The following is a 15,107-nucleotide window of genomic DNA, read 5'->3' on the forward strand; positions in this document are numbered from 1 at the left end:
CTGCATCCGAGCGGTCTAATCCCTGCAGAGAAAACACACGCTACACTCCACCGCCCGCTCACGTGCTTCCCTCTGAGAGGTTCTATAAATAAGCCCAGGGCGCGGAAGTGATGGACGCCAGCCAGGAGCGCCGGCTCGGGGTCTGTTCAGTGAGGATTTTTTGCTCCCCGGTGAGCCATCATATGCCTGTTCTCACCAAGCTGCCACCCAGTTCTGTCTCACTGTCGTTTCCTCCGGGAGGGTGGTGGGGGTCACACAGCAGTGATCCAATGACACAAGGGGGTGGGTGGAGGTGGGGATGTCATTTTACTCCACATATCTTTCTTTCCTCTCCAGCTGTGTTTCAACAACCGGTTTGGGTGGCTAAAAATGTTCTGATTACCAAATAAACATGAATTTGAAGGTCGTGTGATGGCCCCCTGCAGACCCAAGTCAGCAACATCCACCATCACAGAACATATCGGCCGTGATCGAGTGCAGTTGTATTCTCTGAGCACTGCCGTTTTTCCTGTTCCTCAGTCCTCGGGTCAAAGTAAAGTCATGTGGAAAAGGAGGCAGGAGGTAAACTTGTGGACTTTTCAAGTGCACCATCATTCTGAGTTAGATTACAAGGAACATTGTTAAGTTTTTTATGCAAAGTGGAAACTAAAAACACCTTGTTTTTCTTCCCCCTTTCAGAATAAGCAGCCAGTGTCAAAATTAAACCTCCAAACACTGAAACACAATCAGATTGCGCCAAATCTACTCCAAATCTTCACCTATGAATCTCCTAATTATCAATTTGATTTCCAGTTATTGAAGTCTACCAGTTTCCCTGAGCAGATTTTTCTGGGTGATGAAAACCTGAAGATGAGGTTGCTGACGTGCAAAGCGAGGGATGATGAATGATTAACGGCAAGCGGTGACCCTGTTCTGCTGCAGGGACAAGCAGAGGACTCTAACCAGCTTTAATAATTCTTGTGATGAAACATTGATGCTGGTCATAAAGGTGGGACAGCAGGCAGGGTATTAAACACGGGATACACAAAATCTATAAATATATATAAAGAATATCCATATAGTCTCAATAATGCAAGGTTCTGTCTTCTTATACATAACATTAAAATCCAACATCTGGCTTTTGACTCAAACTGCACATCTGGATCTTTTATTAAATTTTACGGAGCCAATTAGGCTGCAGTTTGTTAAATGAGAGTGCAGAAAACTCCTGCTCGAGCATATCAATCCATCGTTGCTCAGTAAATTAAAGACAGGCATACTTTTTGAAGAGGTGTCGGTCCAGCGCTCCATCTGAGGTTGTCTTCAAGGTCACCTTCAGCATCTCCATACATTCTTTCAGCCGGGGGTCTCCCGTGCGAAGACCTGTGGCCTTAAGAGCCTGTGAGAGGAGAGGAGAGAGACACCAGGATTAAGACAGCCTGACAACAAAATCAATAAAGCTGCGAGCTGTGATTCCTCCAGAGCCTGGCAGGAGGAGCTCATAATTCAGAAAGCTACAGGGCTGAATCACTGCCAACAAGTCAGTAATTTATGTGTGACATGCATTTATTTAGCTGCTATGCTGTAAATGCTTTTTGTCGTACATTTTATGAAAGTCTTTTTTCAGTTAAGTCACCACAGCATTATTTATCCATTTGTAAACATTGTGTGGATTTCCCATCTTCTTTTCACCTTCATAACTGATTCAATTCAGTTGTATTTATATAGCACCAAATCACAACAACAGCTGCCTCAGGGCGCTTCATATTGTAAAGGCCTTACAATAATACAGAGAAAACCCTAACAATCATGACTCCCTACGAACAATGAGTGGGAAAGAAAAACTGAATTTTAAACGGAAGAAACCTCCAGCAGAACCGGGCTAAGCGAGGAGTGGCCTCTGCCGCAGCTGGATGGGCTGCAGCGAAGACGATAACCACAACATCTAGTTAGTAGTTTTTATAGGTCATTTATCCAGGGGAGGAACTGTTGTATAAAACCACCCCGAAGTTCCTGTTTCAAGCTGGTTTTAAACTGGTTTCCAACACTGCAGAATGGTATTACACCACTGTACTTTCACTCCAAGAGAAATTTAGACTACATTGATATCTTCAAAAAGTTTGTGTGATTCTAAGCCAACACCTGATTTCACTTCTAAGATCTATCCAAATCTGCACAATGTTTAATGACTTAATCTTCTCTATTATTCCCCTAATGAAGTTTAATAATAAGTGAGATCTGCTCTGTTACTCTGTCTCCATTCCTGTGGGCGATTTGGGGCCATTTTCTCTTGTGTAATTTATTTCTAGTAATATTTCTATTTAACAAAAGGTTCCGACACCATAAATATCCAACTCTCAGACATATCACTGCTGTGATAACTCACTGTGGTAAATTTGTGTGCAGGGATTTTTTCTTGGCCCTCTGCGATGGTGTAGAACAGCAGATCCTCCAGGCTGGGCAGGATGCCCGCCTTTCTTCTCCTGCAGGAAGCAAAAATAAACAGGCAGAGACAGAAAGGTGAGAAAAATAACTCCACAGTGAGGAGCTGTGGTGGAAATGTGGACATACAGGAGGAGGGGGAGGGGGGGGGGGGCTGCAGCAGAGGGAGAAGAAAACGCTTTTTCACTGCAGGGAGAAGCAGTGAGTAATAACAGTAAGGAAAACACGGCCTCAGCTTGCCTTACCTCAGCATTAAAACCTGTGGAAAAGTATACCTCCATACTTTTAGTAACATACTTTTCCAGGAGGTTAATATGCTACTTTGAGGCCACAGGAATTGTTAATTGTACCTTGCTTGAATACCAGCCAGGAATGTGTTTGAAAAGCTCCCAGCATGCAAGCTAACGAAACCCAAGATTTAACGATTTAACCAAGTTTACACAGAATTTAACCAAAAACGCTTCAAACCAAGAAGAGAATTTAGTGCTAAATTTCTGTCCTAGTTTTAAGTTTGGAGACTGCAGCACAACAAAAACTACCAACACTTCATGACAGACAACCCTTACAGGCCTCGTCATTCACACTGTGTGAGGTGGCAGTGTCGGTGCAATCAGCTGGATAAAAGCACAGTCTGGGATGTGATGACTGGGCCTTAACTGTTGCAGCTGGGACAGGGAGACTAGCCAAGGCCTCCGGCATGCTGACGGTGTTCAGTGGCTGGAAGAAAACCCAAAAAACAAACAAAAAAAACAACCCCACACACGCAACCAGAGTGATGGGTTAGCACTCGACGTGGCAGCTAAAACCCTACGTCAGACCTGCAGCGTCACCAGAGCTCCATTTTTATCCTTCAGAGCTGAGTAAGCAGCAAATAAAGTTAAATAAATGACAAATAGACAGTGATGGGGTCCAATACTAGTCCCACACCAGAGGAACTACAGTTATTGTAAATACTTAAATATTAACAACAACATTTGGTTAGTCGTCCTTTACAGTTAATTGGCTCAGATTTGAAACATTATCTTACTAAATTTTTAATGTAAATGGAAGATTATAGTTTAAACAAAAGCAAATCTATGATCATTAAAGATTTTTTTAATGTTTCTATTTGTATTAGTTTGTGTATTATAACTGTCTGATTTTATATTTGATATGGTGCGTCTTAAAAGCCTAACCAGGGACAAGGTCTTAGCTGTGGCTACAAGTCAGTTTTTTGGCACTTTGGTCACAGAGCTTTTAGTAAAAGGTAAAAATCATCACAGTTAACCGATTCTGCTCATGTCCATCTCCATGTTTTTTAATTCTTGGTCTTTACCAGAGCAGCTCTGGATGATTCATAGTTCAAAATAATCCTTCTTTAAATTATACTGCAGCCCCTCAGTTCCCCCTCCGTCTAAAACAAGCTTTTTTAGCTCCTCCCCTTTTTAGACAACTTTCTTCTGACTTCCTGTCCCTCTCAAATATAAGGTTCTGGACAGGAGGTGGGTGGGATTCTGTGCTCAGATGGCCTTATTAAGGGTTATCCTCTCTGAGAGAGCCACGAGTAGAAAAAACTACCTGAGTGTGAAACATCGCACACGTGACCGAAATCAGAGCAGAAAATGTCCACTTCAAGGAAACCTGAGCATCTAGCACCGTTTCCTGGCTGGTATTCGGAGCAGAGTGTCCACAGGAAGTCGTCTCTGGGAGGAAGGTTAGTAGCGTGTCAGGAGGCAGACGGGACGAACGGTTCACAGCAGGCTCTCTGCTATGATTCATACCAACACCAAATTGGATTTGTACAAAGCTCTGGGTGCTCACGATGACCTGCAATGCATCATGGGGGTGGCTTGGTGCTAGGAGAGGATGTCTGAAGGTCAAACTTGAGTTGGCAGGCGGCTCCTCTCAGCAGCCAACCAGAAATAAAGAAAAGGAGCCAAGTTTGGATACATGAGAGCAGAAATGTACCAGATTATAATTTCAGCATCAGCAGTTTCCTCTGGAATCATGCAGCAGCAGCAACCATCAGAACATTACAACATCTAATAGAGGAAATGGACAATTAACAGAAGCTTTCACTCTCAGCTTCTTGCGCTCACTCTTTGTCTCCATCGGATGCAACATTTGATGGAGACAACATGTCACATTACCATTAGCATAAAAGCTTCCAATCAGTGTCTACTCCACTCTGTGCAAGGAGGGGCACTCACAGTAAAGGAGAAACCAGAGACTTTATTTAAGCAACAGTGCTTTTTACTTCAAGCTGCTTTCGTCCTTGTGATGACTGCACTTATGGAACTGAATTAAACTGAGTCTGAACTGAATTCCTGAAACTAAAGTTTGTCCTTCCAACTAAAATAAAAAGGATTTCCTCCTGATAATTTCTATTTATCGATGTACTATATTCAAAAGGGGAGAAAACCAATGTTTCTTTGTCAAGTCTCGTGTGGTTTTAAATATAAAAGAATGATTCCCAGTCTTTTTCCTCAGGGTAAGGAGTACAGCTTATTATTTACATGGGTGTGGGAAGTAAAAAAGGCTGGATTGGAGCATCTCTGACATACATACATAGCTCCTGAATATGTGAGAAACACAGAGTGACTTAGACTGAAATAACAGACGTGAACGGGGGTTTTCCTGAGCACCACTGCTGCAGAAACCAAGAGAGGAAACACTGGCAGCGAGTTGAAGTCAGATTTATAGCTTTTGTGCCAAGTTCCACTCAGGGTGAAAAGTCAGGGAGTCTCAGCGAGGAGTACATATAGTTTAAAAGTGTGTCTGTTTGAATAGAATACATTAGGTTGCACCTCTCAGAGGAATACCGCCCCATACTTGAAAATCGGACTCCTTAACAGTTCCTTAGGAAGAAGCTCTGACTTTCCAGCATCAGTGGAACGCAGCAGTAACACTACAAACAGTTCACACGCTGTCTGGGTTAGCATGTCGGGGTCGCTGCATCGTGCTCCACCTCTCACCGCATTAATGCAGGCTGCTGGTGAGGAAGGAATACACATCAGAGAGTGTGTGATTGAGGAAGAGGAGGAAGACAGGATGGAAGGATGGAGGGTGAGGTAGAATAGAGAGGGACTGAAGCGCACCCACTGGGAGGAAGTGAGGTCATGTCTAAGTAAAAGCAGTTGTTGGCTTTCCGTAGAAAACCTCTACTTCTACTGGATTTTATTTTGAAAAACTTTTGAAAAAGAGACTAAAACGACAAAATAGAAAGATACTTACAAATGCAAAACAAGAAGATCAACAACAGGGAGACAGAGAGAGTGAAGAGGGATAACACTGAATTAGTAACAGTGGCATTAAACTGAAACAGTAACAGCGAGCACACATATGATCAGCACAGAGCACGTCTTCAGATCATGCTGCAAGAAATAAAACAGAAGCTGTGACATTAAATGTAGCGTTTCACAGTGAATCACATTAAAAACATGCAGCATTGAAATGCACTATGAGACATACAAACGAATAGTATAATCTGAAATGACTACTATGACTGAGTACTACTACTACCACTATACTTTTTTCCCACCACTGAAACAGATGAGGCCCAGCCGGCTTGGGAGCCAGAGGTCTCAGCTCTAATCGAAAGCAAACAGCCATTTCCACATAAATAAACATTTGGCCTAAAACTGAAACAGAAATGGCTGCTGGTGGATTTTAACCGTGTAACACTTGAAATGAACACGACACTGTAACCAAATAATAGTGAAGTAAGAGGGCCCTTCTTGAGTGAGAGACTTCCCCTGTGGGAGCATCATTAACACAGGCAGGTTAGAGGTGGACACTGGAACATCTGGATGGTCTCATTAATCTACCTCTGCTGGTCTCATTAGTACTCTCGCTCACGCTCTCCCTCCCCCTCCTCTCGCTCTGTTTGCTTTTAAAGGTCAACGCGAACAGAAGCTGAAACAGCAGCAGCCACTCCACAAAACTCTCTCCTGCACTGCAGATGAGTGAGCCTCTTCCAGAAGAGTCATCGAAACGGCATCCAACTGAACTGAGGCAGGAATCTGGAGACGTTTCCTTCACACGTGACCTTTCTGTGCCTAGACCCCCACAGGATCAGTATTTTACCTGGCACTACTAACACAAATGCTTCAAACCTTTTTCATCAATGCTAAGGCAGCTGTTTAAACATATGCAACTCACCCACATTATGTTTTAAAATGTTTTAAAAACCCTGCAAATTAACAAGAATTTACTGGCAAATTTGTGAGAAAAAATCTAATTAAAATTTATGACAAAGAAACTGCCAGATATGCGGGGAAAAGGCAGAAAAATTATGCACCACCATGGCTCACCTGAATAAGCAGGTGAGCTCTCTGCCTGCTCTCCTGTCACCTCGCTGAACTATCCTGCCTAAAAAAGGCTAAAAATTCAAAGACATGTCTATATCTAAGTTTTACAAGAAAAATTAGGAGCATTTATCAAACCAAAATTTGCAAGAAACTCACAAAATTATGAGGAAAAAAATATATTTATATTTTATATATAAATATTTCCTCTGAATTTCACCCTCACATTACATTGTTTTCTTCAACCAGGCCCTAACACTAATACACCACCATCGTAGTCTCCCTCTGAGCCCACCATCAGATGGTGCGACTCCCTTGAAGTCGGGGCCTGAGGTGTTCGCACTGACAGGCGGAGGTCTCTGTGTGAATTGAGCCGTCAGTATCTGCTGCATTTATTTAATCTGATCGATGGCGCTGGTTTCACCGCCTCACAGGCATCATGACAAATTGTTGCTGGTGGGTTGGAGAGGGCGGAGGCAGACATTAGACTGGAAGCGCTGAGAGAGAGGTGGCGCTGCACGAATCGATCTATGCGACTGACTCATCTGCTCGAGGCCCTGACATCTGCTGGGCGGCACGCCAGCTCACAGTACTTAAAATAAATAAATAATTAAAAAGCGAAGACATGATTTAGGCAGGATGAGCTCCTCTGCATCGCATACTGCTCTGAGCCCTTACTAGCTGAAGCACAGCCTCAGAGCCCTCAGAGTCAGCGTGCAGCTCAGGCTGAGCCTGTCTGTCTTTTTTTTTCAGACTTCAGTGTTTGAAAGCAACAAACACCAGGATGTACATCTTATGTGTTGAACTCTAACAAAACAATCCAACAACCTGACTGAAGAAACCCTGACTAATAAATATGTAATACTGTTATGTCTTAATAAACAGCTGTGGGGTGGTCGTGTAAGAAGGTGGTCTGCATGTCGAAGTATCCTCAGGTGAGACACTGAGTCGCCCCAGATGCATCCATCAGAGTGAATGCGTGCACGAATATTTCATGTTGCAAGCTAAACATAGGACAGCAACCTGTTTACATCTACAAAAAAGAAGAAAAAAAAAAGCTTGCTTCCTGGATGTATTAAGGTTTTTCTTGAGGGTGATTGCCTTCTAACAGGAGACCTGTGCAACCTTTCTGCAAACAGCTGCAGTCTGACTTGGACTATTTCAATCACTCTCAGAGAGAGCGCAAATAATTGCCGTCTAGTTTTTAAATGCCGACAGATGCCGTTGCCATTCATCTGGACCAGTCTTTGTGAATGAGCACAACTCGACTGGTTGTATTCTGGTTATCGGAGGGCTAAAATGTAAGACAGCAACAGATATGTGATTTTCCATGATTTATCAGTTCATTGCCATTTTGTCAGAAACAGTTTGCCAGTAATTTCATTTAGAAGTGAGATAACTTTATCTTACTGTATAAAACAGATACTGACTGAGGTTAATTTGAGGACATAATTTGGAGAGCAAAACAGTGATAAATCACAGTGTGTGTTTCTGCAGTAGTCAGCATATCACAAAAAGTTAAATATCGCATATCATGTGGGGTGTCTGGTGACTCCCACCTGCAGTATTTTAGTTCAGAATGTGAATAAAAACATTCTAGAATTGAAGAAACAGCTGGCGATGTTGTAGTTTAGGCCTACAGAGGGGCAGAGTCACAAAGGAGACAGACTGTAGTCACAATCAAAAACTTTGCAGGTAAAAAGCCAAACTGAGTCCTTAATCAAACTGCCTGATCAGCAACAAAACAACAGATATTACAGATTAAACTACAGATCTTTACATTTTTATGGTTTGCTGGATGTTGGAGACTGCTATTTAATGACCCACAAGAACCCTGAAATGCTGAAAAACTAACCCAATAATCAATCCCTATTATGGAAATAAACTGATGAGTGTGGCTATGTGAAGGTTTTACAATGTGTTTTGTGGGAGTATTGCTGGAGGATTTTTAGACTTTCTTTGCATATCTTCTTATATTACTCTCTTTTATAAGGTTTTATATTATACAGGATATTTAATATTGTGTGTAGCTGTCCAGGAACTGCAGATGGAAATCACCTGGAAGCTAAATGTGCTGTCTATATACGATCCCTGACACATAAACAAAGCTCCTTTAAGCTGCCTAATAGAGAAAAGTCACTGAGTTCCTCAAAAGCATTGAGTTTTTCAGGAAGACGATGAACCTGCTTGCTCACCAAGATTCACGCTGCAGATAAAATTCACACAGTGATCTTCACAGAACAAGCAAAGCTTGGCTCAGACTTGGATTAACCTCCAGGGGAGGCACGCTAGTGCTGACAACCAGTCAGCTGAGCAGAGCGACGGCCTGAACGCCGCCGGTAGCTTCAGCAAATTGTCTGTGAACAGAAACAAGTGGGGCAACTCTGTCCTGCAGGGGCAATGAGGCATTTTATGATTATGGAAGCTCTCTAAGGAGACAGGCTGGTGTCAGAGCTGCTCCGAGGGGAAGAAATGATCGGCCAGCTGGTTATCATGCTGGATCTTCAGCAACTATGTGTATCTTTATATATTTTCTTAATGAGTTGCCTCTAAAAATAATGAAATTATAAACCCTCCACTGTGGCTGTCCTGCAGCCCCCTCTCCTGATGGTAGAGTTAATTTATACTCAAAATTCTGACACTCATATTTTCATTCACTGTATTTGTACGGAAGTCCAAAAGAGAGCAAATGTAAATTAAAATTAGGGCTGCTCAATTAATCGAATTTTAATCACGATTACGATCTGGGCTTTCAACGATCATTAAAAATGACTGAGCCGATTATTAGCCCCTCCCTCGTTTATCCGCGACACCTTAAAGGCCGGTGTTGTGCCAAAAAGTGATTGTCTGCCAAAAACTGATTTCCAATGTTTCTGTGTATTTTTTCTGTGTAATATCTTTACGTATGTTCGTAAATAGACTTCGGTGAACAGGGTTTACAAAGGGGTTATATAGAGAATTAAAACAATATCTGTTTTTCAAGTATCTTTACAACTCTCTGCTATTGTACTTACATTATAACCAATCCGGTCCTTTATCCCCACTTAAAATATTTTTACAGAAATATTGTAATATTTGCTGCCATTTCTGCTGTCCTCTTGGCCAACTTACTCTTACAAAAGACATTTTTAATGTTAATGAGATTTTTTTAAACTGGATAAATAAAGGTTATATAAAAGTCACTGCCAAAAACTGATTGTGGCTTCTACCTTGTTACACGAATGTTGTTTGTGGCTCAAGATGACTTTATGTCATCCATGAGGGATGCATTTGACATATGTTTCACATATTATAGCCCAACAAGTTACTTATAGCAGTTTAAATACGAGCAATCAGTTTTTGGCAAATACCGGAAATCAGTTTTTGGCAGACAATCACTTTTTGGCACAACACCGGTCCGTGAAAATATTGTCGGGCATAAACCGGTCCGTGGTGCAAAAAAGGTTGGAGACCCCTGATTAAGAGGACCCGAGGGAAGCTCTGAAAGCTAAGCAGAAGTTATTTGGAGAGGAGAGTGACTGCTGTTGGTTGAAAAGAGAAGTAAAAAAAAAAAAAACTTCAGTGGTGTTGCACACTATTTTATATTATTTTTTAAAAGTAATTGTTAACCCTTTAAAGCCGGTCAGAGCAGCACGCTCCGTTTTGTGTAACTATTTTTAAATCCCTGTAGAACCTGAACCGTGTAAGCTAGCGCAATAATTTGTTTTGCATATGAAACCGGAGGAGTTGTACTTACATCTTATGCCATCAGCTTGTCCTCGGTCACGGTTTCCTTCCACATAAAGCTTTGCAAAAATTGCATAAAAAGCGCTTGCAGGAACAAAACATAATATTCCAGAAACACGCTTTGCCGATCCGACCAGCTGTTCGTAACACTTCCCACAGTGAAACAGACGTCAGCGCGAACTGTGCATGTCCGCCATTTCCTGGCCGAAACCGGAAGTGACGTCATTTTCGCTGAAATGTAGTTTTTTTTTTTATTTGTAGGCCTTAAAAACCTATACTGGTCATGTTTGACTTTTCTGAATAGTTGCTGGGATGCTTAGAACTCGAATTGCACAGCTGGAAATAGTTTATTTTGATGCTGTTTTCTTTGCAAATTTGCATCATAGGATTGTTTTTTTTGTTTTTCCTGCAGTATATAAAAATTGCTGTATCTCCAAAATAAAACTATGAAGACACTCAAAATAAATTTCCTGTTGTTGTAAACTATTTTTTGCAACTTTTTTTGTATTTAAAGTTTTGAGGAATAAACCTCTTAAATTTCTCCAAGTAGAAATATATGTAAAAAAACAAAAATGATTTTCAATTTTTTTGTAGTTTATTGCACTTTTTTGCAATTAATGTAGTTACTATGGACTTAATGCATACATATTATTAAAATATGGGCTATAACAGTTGTATAGCAACTTGAAATACTCCAACAAATGGCACTACAACATGTAAAAAAATAATATAAGCTCTGGCGGACTTGGTTCTATAGTAGGTCTTAAAGGGTTAAATAAATATCGTCAAATAATCGCGATCTCAATTTCAGTGAAAATAATCGTGATTATAATTTTTGCCATAATCGAGCAGCCCTAATTAAAATTACACAAAATTCAATTAATATGCTGCTACATGAAAACACAGCACCTCATCTCTGTACTGCTTTTTATCTCCAAGATTTTTCTATTTTTTTTTTTTAGTCTGTATTTTCTTTTATGTTTTTTCTATTTATTTACTTATGTATTTGATGGACAGTAAGCTAACTTTTAGTATAGCTGAATTTCATGATTTTAAAGAAAGATGATTCATGACAGTGTATATCTGTGGAGGAACCAGTTACGTAAATAAACAAAAAAACATAATACACTTCAAAAATCATCCAGAATTTAATTTATTTAATTCTAATTTATACTATTTTTGATACAACTAATTAGGACTTATTCATTTTTTTTATTTCTATATTTGGAAGATTGTTGTTTTTTTTCCAACTGGCACACATACTTTTTTTTTTTAATTCTGTATTTTACTTTGACATTTTTCTGTCCATTTCAGCATCATTATAGAAATTACGGGACGCTCACCTGTTTGGTCTCATAACAGAAATAAAAACTGACATCCATAATAAATCTATTGAATTTTTTTCATATAGCGCCAAATCACAACAACAGTCATCTTAATAAGCTTTTATATTGTAAGGTAAAGACCCTATAATAATAGAGAGAAACCACAAAAACTAGATAACCCCTTGCCTTTGGCAACAGTGGGAAGGAAAAACTCCCTTTTAACAGGAAGGACCTCCAGCAGAACCAGCATGACCAGATGGGAGTCAGGGGATGAAGACGGGACAAAGACACACTTTCGGAGAAAGAGACATTCAGGAAAAGGAAAGGAAACAAAAGGAAAAGAAAGAGCTCCTCAGACTGGAAGCTGGTTCCACAGAAAGAGGGGCCTGAAAGCAGAAGGCTCTGCCTCCAACTTTACTTTTAAATACTCTAGGAACCACAAGTAAATCTGCAGTCTGTGAGAAAAGTGCTCTACTGTGGTGATATGATACTATGAGGTCTCTAAGATAAGACAAGGCCTAAATATTCAAGACCTTGTGTGTGAGGAGCAGCATTTCACATTTGATTCCGGATCTTACAAGAAGTCTGTGCCAAGAAACCAACCAACGTTAATGAAATGCCAAGAAGACTGGTCAAATATCAGCCACAATTATACCAGGAGCTTGTTGATGGCTACCACCCAATCAAGGTGCAACATGCTAAGAAACATTTAGTGGGAGTGTATGTATATATTTGAGCCTGTATGTATACTTTTAACCCTGTGTGGATTAGAGAAAATCCCAAATAAATACAAACTTGTGCACAAAATTCTCGTTTTCTAAAGTTATTAAAGATGTATGCTGTACGATCGTTCCACCCTAGAACATGTCCACAACTATATATGTGTTAAACATTTAACATGGCAAAAACTGATTTTAACTTGTGTCTATGTTTTCATTATTTTATCTTTATTTTATTTTGATTCATTGTGCTATTTTTTTTGCTATTAGTAACGTAACAGATTAATTTATTGTTATTATTAATGTTATTTATGATTTATACTGATTTATGATTTATTCTACTTATTTTGTATTTATGTCGGTAGTTAGAGGCATTTAAAATAAAACTTTGTTTCAGCCACTGAATAAACATTTTTTGGCATCCATAAGGGACAATTTCAGGTTAGTATCTCTATCTTTTTACTTACTCTGAAATACCTGGAAGTTGTGGCTTGGCTCTACCCAGCAGTTTGTTTATGTATATATATATAGTTTTTTTTCTCCCCCCCCCAGAGGCAGAAACAAGCCTCTATACTTTAGACTTGCTTTACTTTGCCTCTCATCATGTGGCATTGTGCTTTATAATTAATGATATAAGTGTATTAATTCAGGTCAGTAGCAGCACTCTTATGGAAGCAATAGTGGGTGACCTTCAATATGCATGGAGCTGATGCTCGGTGTGGAGTGGAGATTCAAACATTAACCAGCTTCAGTTGTCCTTAATTTTTCGTTTAAACTGACCCGGCTGGGTAACCTGGTGCCGGCTGATGCCTTCCTGAGTCTGGATGGATGAAGGCATCAGCCTCCAGCAGCTGGTCACGATATCAGGCTTGCCCCACTGCATGTGCTTCCATTCTCGGACACGTCTCAAATTTACTTCCTTTCCACCAGTTTCCATTGAGTACATTCTGACTAATCGCCACCCGCTTAGAGCAAGTTAATGCCACAAAACATCCTTAAGGTTCATACTGGAACTACTAAGTCATCTTAGATATATTAAACTTGTCCGATAATGGCTGCTGGATTTACCTCCATCGCTACCTACCGGAGCTCTCCACTGGCCTGAGCCTGTAGGTGGGCGCACCATCACCGGTCACTTGCACCCATAATCCCCCTCATCTACAGCCCCTGACCTGCACAGTTCCCCGGCAAACTCAACCCTCCTTGCCAGCCTTTAGCAGGCTGAGCTAAATGAGCATCCGAGCTAGCAGCTAGCCACTTCGCGTGATGCGCGTTAGACCCTTCGCACCAAACTACGTTGTAAAAAACCTAAATCCAAATAACGTCCCTTTTTGTGCAAGTGTTATACATAAAGTGATTAATTTTTAAATACAACGAGAAATTAGACGTATTTCTTAAATTCCGCGTACTTTCTGTAAGTAAAACTGGTTTATTTTTTTAAATGAGAAGCCTCAAGGTAAAGGCACCTTGATGTCATGATTGTTTACCGCCCCATTAAAAATGCTCCTTTTTTTCTATTGAGTTCGTCCTACTGTTAACGTTACTCACTTCTCTGTTGAAGAGTCCTTGCCGGTGGAGTCATTGGAGCAAAAGCCTCTCAATGCGTGCTTCCTGGCCAAGTGCTGAGGGGCTCTCCAGCCAGAAAACCGCCCTCTACCCGGTGACCGTCCATCAGGACTCAGGGTGCTGAAGCAGGCGGCGGGAGCAGGTGCTGCTTTAACGCCGACCCTACGTGTGAGCGGCCGCTTCAGCTGAGTCTGGAATAACTCCTTGAGCGTTACTGTAGACCGAAGATGTAACATTTCAGCCCTGTGGTACAGACGAACTGTGCAGTGGAGTTACTATAGAACCGCGTGGAGGGATCGTAGAGGTCGGTTCCCGGTGAGAGCGCCGCTTTATCGGTCGTGTAACGGTTCTCCCACTGACTCAACAGCGGAAAAAAGCTCCCCAGCGGGATACAACCAACCTTATCCACCGCGTGAGCTGTGATTGGACGGACTTGACCCATGGGCGCACCTAATTGGTGAGAAGTCCTAACAGTCCCGCCCACGGTTGTGAATCGTGTTTTGGTCCCGTTATCTCCATCACTTCCCGTAATTAGCGAATAAGTTTATGTTATTTATAAGTATTTGCCCATTTTTGTATGTTTTTAGGCACAGTTTCGATATTTTTGTCTTTATAAACACAATAAATAACGAAAACAATCATATTTTTGAATTTACTACATTTAATGGCTGTTTTTAATCTATTATAGTTAATCCTTTTAGCTCTTTTACTTTAAAGGGCCACTATATTGTATTACGTCACGTTTTTACAAAGCATTTCATTGTATTTTATTTACATTTATTATTGTTTATTCAATTAATTTCCTATTTTATTGTTTTACTACACGTTTTCTATTTATTTGAACTGCTTTATGTTAAGCATGATATATTTTAGACCTATTTGTTCATGTTATTTTTATTTTTTACTGGCCCACTCTTCTTTATCCACGTAGGCTTCTTTTTCATGTAGGCTTTGTTTGTGGCTGCTGTAGCACAGACATAACTTTTGGGGAGACAGAAAGTATATGTTTTATCATACAATGGAATCCAGTTTTAGTTAAGTAGAAAAAAACTAATTATCGGATG

General features: G+C 40.6%; 1 protein-coding gene across 2 annotated transcripts in view; it reads right to left on the bottom strand.

Annotated features, from left to right (window-relative positions):
- Window positions 1-14,416, bottom strand: part of LOC146547368 (glutaminase kidney isoform, mitochondrial-like) — a 33,346-nt gene extending 18,930 nt beyond the window's left edge. Inside the window, exons 1-3 of one of the 2 annotated variants that reach the window (XM_085264122.1) lie at window positions 14,026-14,416; window positions 2,366-2,456; window positions 1,260-1,378 (exon numbers count right to left, since the gene is read on the bottom strand). In XM_085264122.1, the coding sequence (XP_085120248.1) occupies window positions 1,260-1,378; window positions 2,366-2,456; window positions 14,026-14,279 (464 nt within the window). In that variant the 5' untranslated portion in view covers window positions 14,280-14,416. Of the gene's footprint in view, window positions 1-1,259; window positions 1,379-2,365; window positions 2,463-14,025 lie in introns of both variants that reach the window. The other variant, XM_085264121.1, reaches the window with a different exon arrangement.
- Window positions 14,417-15,107: the final 691 nt, after the last annotated feature.

This window comes from Mchenga conophoros, linkage group LG23, assembly GCF_057382185.1.
Source record: "Mchenga conophoros isolate Kocher_MC1m ecotype Shallow Benthic linkage group LG23, M_conophoros_male_GT1.1, whole genome shotgun sequence".
Classification (NCBI taxonomy): domain Eukaryota; kingdom Metazoa; phylum Chordata; class Actinopteri; order Cichliformes; family Cichlidae; genus Mchenga; species Mchenga conophoros.